Source organism: Marmota marmota, unplaced genomic scaffold (assembly GCF_001458135.2).
Source record: "Marmota marmota marmota unplaced genomic scaffold, marMar, whole genome shotgun sequence".
Lineage (NCBI taxonomy): Eukaryota > Metazoa > Chordata > Mammalia > Rodentia > Sciuridae > Marmota > Marmota marmota.
The window spans coordinates 9317354-9324908 of NW_026000164.1; the positions used below are offsets into that span (position 1 = coordinate 9317354).

A 7555-nucleotide genomic window follows, 5' to 3' on the forward strand; every position below is an offset into this window, starting at 1 on the left:
ATACTTGAAATCAAGGTCTGCCAATTCCAGGGAAGAATTTTCCCATGTGTTTCCATGTGCTGCCTCCTGGGGAGCATGACTGAGGGGATCCATGACAGAATCCCTGTCTGTGCAGGAATAAGGCATCTTGCTGTTCAGAGAGAAATGAGGGCAGTTCTGGGAAGTCTGAATCTTATTTAAAATGCCAGAAATTTCAGGCATGCCTATCTGGCAACATCTAGAATCAGCTTCTTAGCACCACCCACACATCCCTTCCACCTTCCTGCACATTGTCCAAGGGGGATTAGGAAAGGGTACAGGTGCAGAGTTGTAGCCTCTCAGCCATTCCCTGAATTAATCCTCCTTCTTTTGCATGGGTTTCTGAGGGTTGAGTCCCAGCGCCTGGCCCACCATCTGCCTACCACATGGGCTGAGAATATTCTCCACCTTGTGATTCACTACAGTTCATGTTTCACTGTGGAACACAGCCTACCTGTATTAGTCGAGGAAGAGCCCCTGTTTAGTACCTCCTATTCCACTGCCACTCATACCACCTGCAAAACAGCTACTGGATGCTAGGATGAAGCCACAATTTTCCTTTAAACTCAACTTCTTAGGCAGCACCAGGTCCTGTTTCAAATATATGTCAGCTCTACCAAATCCATGACTCCTGATGACCCAAGGTTCAGATGCACTGGGCTGAGGACCTCCCTGCTTGGCCCAGGGAGACTGCTGCAATTACTATGCTACTTGCATTAGAATCAAGACTGATGACAGACAGTGTTAGGAGGGACTAGGAAAAATCCTCCCAGCTCCATATGCTCCAAGATCCACCTAGAGGCCCCTCCCCTTGCACATACATCGTTCTGTCCTGCCATATCTTGGGATAAACATTACTCTTCCCCTATTTACATTCAGCTGACTTCATAAAGTTTAGGAGAAATTAACCAACCTCTGGAGTACTCAGAATCTCTTGACAGATGAAAATGGCCTGATATTTACTAAAAGGCCTCTTGGTGGACACTGCTGACAAAATTTGGTGCTCATCTCAGACATGGAGAGCTGTTCTCTCCTCAAACTGCAAACATTCTTATCTTGTGGCTTTAAAAAATATCATGACTTTTTCTTTTGGAAAAAAAAAATCACAACATGTCCAGAAAAAGAGCCTTGGTGCATTGTTTTGTGGTAATAATAGAATATTTAAAAAGTATTAAAAGTTAGTATAAGAAATACTTCCCATCAGACCAAATAATGTCAGCATTTTTAAATCTTAAGGTTTTTTTTGCTACAGCTTCTTACTTAAAAAAAATAATACCCATGGAAAAGTCAAAAGAATATAAGAGTGTTAACACATACATCTATTTACAAATTATTAATATTTTGCAATATTTACTTCATCTCTCTATATATTTTACTCTTCTGAAAAGGGCATCTATTAGATAACTATAGGTGTCATCATTATGGTAATATTTTACATTCATATAAATATCATATAAAATAGACTTCATATTTTAATTTCTCCAGTTGTCCCAAAGTGAACTTTATAGGTCTTATCTTTCTTCCATAATAAAATTAAAGATTATATATTTCATTTGGTTGACAGACCTCTTTCATTTGATTGTTTATTGATATATTTATTTATTTACTCATTTGATATGGGTTTTCACTGTGTTACCCAGGCAAGTTTCAAACTCCTCAGTTCAAGAGATTTTCCCTGCCTCAACCTGCCTAGAGCAGCAAGTGCAGGGGAGGACTTCTCTGAACTCCTTTTATCTGCCTAGATCCTCCAAAAGGAAGTCAGTCGCCATGAGTCCCCTTCCCAGGAATCCTGTTAACCAGAGAAGATTAACCTGAATCAGAGGGGAGGGCCTGGGGTCCATACCACACCCAGGTAGACTGTCACAGATGACCACCTACTCTTCTGTGGGCTGATTCATCTTTCTACACGTCATCTGCTTTCTCTAAATTGCCTGTGTCGCCTCTCCCCTGCCCGCTAGAAAGAGGGGAAATTATTATTTTCTATACTGAAATAAAATTTTCTCAACTGAGGATCATGAGTCATTGTGCCTAGACTGTTGGAGCAAACTACATTATATTGAATACCAATATAATATTTGGGGCCTACGTTATTGGTGCATAGTAGGGAAAGAAGGCCTCTGTGATCAGCTTTCAATAAAATCTCTTGGACACCAAGTCTCTGTGGTCCATTGTCAAAACCATCGCACACACGTTCTTGACCATTAGCTGATGTGGGAGAATAAGCTCTGTGTGTACCCTCCTGGGAAGAAAGGAGCACAGGGAAGTCTGAGCATGGGTACCTCCAGATGCTACCCTAGTGTCTTTCCCTGTGATCTGCTGCTGAACATGCTATGTCACTATGATAAGTCTTAGCCATGAATCTATAAAATCTCCAAAAATGAGAGATTAGGGAGCCCCAACAGAGTGCCATGGAACATTTCGAAGGGCCAGACATGGGAATGTTTTATATTGCCCTTACCCACATCCCCATTTCAGAACGTGGTGATAGGTTCCTGGCTCTCCAGCTGCAAGTGAGGCTGGAGGCCACTTTGGGGCGATGGCCTCCTTCTCAGGAATTCTTCACTTGTATGCCTTCCTCATTCTCTTGCCGTTCTATGGCTTGACTTTTCATTTTCTATAGTACACTTTGACATGAACAATTTAATTAAATTAAACTGAAATGATAAAATCTGTTCTTTATGACTTATGTTCTTGTATCTCTGAAAAAAATTATCCCTCAATGAAAGCTAAAAATATTTCCCTTGTTTTTTTCTTGTGAAATTAAAGTTTTCCTTTTCATAATTTAAAAAATGTATCTGAAGTATATTTTCATATGAGAAATGATGTAAACATTCAGGCATAAGAGAGAGGGACATAGGGCTGGGGCTGGGGCTCAGTGGCAGAGCGCTTGCCTAGCATGCGTGAGGCACTGGGTTCGATCCTCAGCACCACATAAAAATAAACCAATAAAATAAAGGTATTCTGTCTATCTACAACTACAAAAAAACTTAAAAAACAAAAAGAGGGAGGGACATAAGTCTAGTGCAGAAAGAAGCCCATGGGGCAGGGAAGATTCCCAGGGGGAAAATAACAATACAGAGGAGAGTGTGACAGGAGCTGACAGCCAGCCAGGGGACAGGTGCATGGAGGATGGAGAGACAGGAAGGCACATGACACAGACCCCTAGGGCTTCCCCCCAGGATGGAGGCAGCCAGGATCAGAGGTCATGGGGGAGGAGACTCAGAGCTGAAGTAGAAGAGCCTATAGGAGGATGAGGAAGACACTGAAGCCCTGGGGTGAGAAGGTGGTGGCCTTGAGACTGGCAAGGCCTTCAACAGGAACCTCCACTAAGATGCATTTTCCTTTTGCAGGTAGAAAGAGAGGGCTGCTGAAGAGAGCAGCAGCAAGCTAAGGGGGCAGGGAGGTCTGAGGTCAGGCTGAGACTGGCAGGGGAGGACCTCAGCACTGAGGGCCTGTTGCCCAGGCTGTGAGGTCCCCAGGCTGGCAAGGGCTCTGTGACTCTTGGGTGATGGGAGCTTCCTGGTCTTCCTATTTATACTTTATGTGCAGAGAGGAGGTGACCCTGTAGCACTGTGTTGTCACTGGTGGCACAGAAGTACACAGCTGTCTGGGAGCGGGTGGCCGACTCCAGAGTGAGGGGGAAGTCTGTTTTGTTTGATCTGGAGACACTGTACCCGTCAGACACGTCTCCTTTGGCAGTGTTGCCAACAGTATATGAGTAATGGATCAGCTGCAGCCCTTGCCCTGGGTCTTGGCGATACCAGTACATGTATTCATAGTTGTAGGTCTGGTGGCAGCGCAAAGTCACCTTTTCTCCTGTCTCTGTGATGATGTGTCTTGGGCTCTGGGTGATTTCAGCCTCCAAGTGTCCTATAGTAGAGAAGGACAGAGCCTGACGATGTCACCTCAAGAGAAAGACTTGGATTGAGGCCTTGTAATTCCCGAGAAGGAAGCCCCCCATGGCCAGCACTCACCTGCCCACAGGAGACAGCAGGCCACACAGAGGAAAAGCTTGGTGCCCATTTTAGGACCAATGCAGAATCTTGCGGCTTTGAGTCCTATTTAGGGGAAGTAGAAATTGGGCTTCAAGTGAGTCAAATGATGTCACTGTCCCTTACAAATGCATGAGCTGCATAATTAACCTGCCACACCCCTTCCTACAGAAAGAAATCAATTTTTAGTTTTACATATAATTTATGAATATTAATTTAATTCTGTGTTGTACATAATGACCATTTATGGTATATATACACAATTTAACAACTCAGAATAGAAATAATTTGTAGTCTGTTTTAAATGACAAGTCCATATGCTTTTCCTTGATTTTAGTCAGGATATTTGTTCCCCTGGGCACATTTTATTTCCATTATGATACAGCCCCTTATCTATACATTCTTGGAATAATTCCAAACATTTCTGCAGCCCAAGGAACATTCTCATGCCAGTTCTGGTGCTGCCTGTAGGTTTTCTGCTCAAAAGTCATCTCCAAGTATTCTGAGTTTTTCTCTTTGGTTGAACTCTGGGAGTTGGCCTTAGTCCACAGTGCTATCTTTGGCTACATGAGCCACCAAACCTCTAGAAAGGTTTTAAAGCACCAAGGTAAGGGGGCGTTACAATTTAAGAACTGATTTCTGCTGTTTCACACCAATTCAGCCCTGCCTTCCAGGGTGGTCTACAGGCCTCAGTGTGTCCCTATGGATATGAATTCTCCTTTTGTTTCAGTGACACCATGGACTCTGGACGGCCAATCCCTCTTGAGCATGTTCCATGTCTAAAGAGAAGGCTCATTAGTGATGTGGATGTGATATTTGAAAAGAATTACATGTCTGGTGGCTGCAGGCCACAGGAAAACACTGTCCTCATTCTCAAGATCTTTTATTAACCCAATAGAAGAATATTGGCTTCATCATACATTTGCTATCTTACAAAATTTACATCTACTCAATAGTTTGTATATTATTCTTTCCTATATGGGCCATATTTCCCGATGAGGCCTCCTCTGTGACTCCACACCATGGTGGGTTCTTGATGGGGACTCTCCACAATCCTGCTCTAGTGAGAAAGGACACAGGACCAGAAAGAGAGAATAAGAGGTCAGTCAGCACCCACAGGGAGGCTGTGGCAGGGGCTGGCCAGCCCAGGAAGGGCTCTCCCATCTGTGTTCAGAGCTCAGCTGGCCCCACAAGCCTCCAACAAAGGACACATGGAATGTCCTGGCACTGAGCATCATTTCCAAAATAAGGCATGGCCTACGAATAATGTTAGTCTTCCAAACAATGCTTGAAATTCCTGGGGGGAGATAAGCATCCACCAGGAATATGTCCTTTTCATTTATTTTTAATTAATTATCAAATCACAAATTTTCTGTTGTTGGAATGTACACTTCATCTGGGAACCATGACTGGACAAACATTCCCTGGCTTAATACTACATGACTTAGAAGTTAACAGGCCATAAACCGTATTAACCACATCCCGTAGTATGAGTTCACACTGCTGCTCGGCTAGTCTACAACGAGGAGACTCTGCTCTGTTACACATGCCTGATGAAGACCAAGGAGCATCATGGGATTTCAGAGGAATTTTGAGTTTTGAAGCATAGATATAGGTTTCTATCCTGGTTCTGACACTTGTAAGCACGAAGTATTGGGAGAGTTAATAAGCTACACATAAAGTGATAAACTGAGATCGTTCTTACCTATAAAGTGGTCACTAGTGTCTATCCTTACCAAACTCATCCTAAATGATCACACTCTAGCACAGAGTGGGGGCTCCTTCCACTTGCTATGGATGGGAGGGTGTGGGCTAAGATGTGAGAATATTCAGAGGACCTGACACATAAATGTCAGGAGTACAGTCTGGCTGAGCTCAGAAGGGCAGTCTGAGGGTTGGCAAAGAGCTAGAAGCATCCACAGGACTTGGCTAAATCTATGTGGCAACTCCACCTCCCCTCCCTAGTGCAGCCTCAGCAGGGACAGGAAGGTTAGGGTACAGAGAGCCAGTGGCTCTGCAGGGCTGTGCAAGCTGCTGGCACACAGATACGTGGCTGAGTCCCCCAGCACCATGGAGTTCATGTTCAGCTCAGAGTGATAGTCATCAAACTGCTCAGCTGAGAATCTATCAGGGAGGTTTCCCTTGTTTCTCTGCATCTTTTCATAATACTCAACAAGGAACTGAGGCCCCTGACCAGGAGCCTGCTGGTACCAGGACACACTTCTGTGTCCAGACATGGGACAGCACTTCAGACTGCCCTTTCCTCCCTTTGCTCTGATTAGGTGTCTCGGGGACAGGATGACTTCAGCATCCACTGAACCTGGGGAGGAAGGAGACAGGAGTGAACACCTAACCCAAGGAGGAGTTTGATACAAATCAACAAGGAAGGACTGTGGCTCCAGGGGCTGTCCCCTGTGCTCAGGACTCACCTGCTCCCAGGAGACAAAGGACGATGTAGGAGAGGGGCCTGGGTCCCCAGGCAGGGTCAGGAAGGACAGGTCTAAACATCTTTGCACTCAGGGTGCTGGTCTCCTGGGCTGAGAGCAGGTACTTGGCTCCTCCCTTTTCTCTGTTTGGAGGGTTTTTGGTGACATCAGTCATGTCACCGTTCTGATGCCAGTGTCCTTGTGGGTTCAGTAGGCCCTCTGCAGCCCCTGGATATGCTCAGTTGATGCAATCCTTTCCCCATTCTGTGGTGATTTTTTGTAGCAGGGGCAGCTGGCTGTGCTGAGCAGGGCAGGTCAGGGTGTGGGATGGAAGTCCATGCCCACAGGTCTCCAACTTTCCTGTGATTCAGGGGCTTCTCTCTCTCCACCTGGATGGTGGTGTGAGCTGCACCCTGGAGCCCCATCATACCCCTTGTCAAATGCAGGCTCCCAGAGAAGCCTTGATTCACCAAGGTGCAGTTCATGGCTTCCTACCATGAGTGATTCACATGCATATCATGGGATATGTGGAGACCATGACTCATCCTTCCTGTCTGGCTCCTCAGGTGTTATCCCTCATGCAGGCCCCCAGCCAAGACCCTTGAGCCATCCCTCTTCCAGAAGCACTGGCTGCAGCTCACTCAGTGGACCCACAGTGCCCTCTAGTGGCCACTGTGCAGTTTCTAGGATGTAACAGTAGGGAGGCTGGCTGGGGAGATATGGCTTTCTAAATGAGGCCTCAGGAACTGCAGGGTACAGCAGAGCACCCACAGATTTGATTAACTTGCTGTAGACTCAGCTGTCACCTAGGAGTGAGGGAGGCAAGAAGCAAGCTCCTTCATTTTTCTGAGAAAGGGAGTAAATTTAATTGGTAAATATTTAAATTTTACCAAGTAATCTTGTAGGAAAGGAGATGCCTGCCAATCATTAGAGGCCAGCTGCTTGGGAATAGAACAGGATCCAGGAAAACCAAGACATCTCCTAGAGGGTGATTGTGGTCTTCTATCTTCAATGAGCCTCTAAGCAGCTGGGACATAAACCACCTAGTCCCAGGAACAGGAACATGCCTCCCTACACATCTTCTTTCTTTTGAATACTCTCTTCCAAACTCTTTTACTC

General features: G+C 45.4%; 1 gene segment (V, D, J or C); it reads right to left on the reverse strand.

Annotated features, from left to right (window-relative positions):
- Window positions 1-3535: 3535 nt before the first annotated feature.
- Window positions 3536-6763, reverse strand: LOC107149102. The segment is given in 3 exon segments: window positions 3536-3888; window positions 3993-4076; window positions 6440-6763. Coding segments are annotated over 3 exon segments (594 nt in total).
- Window positions 6764-7555: the final 792 nt, after the last annotated feature.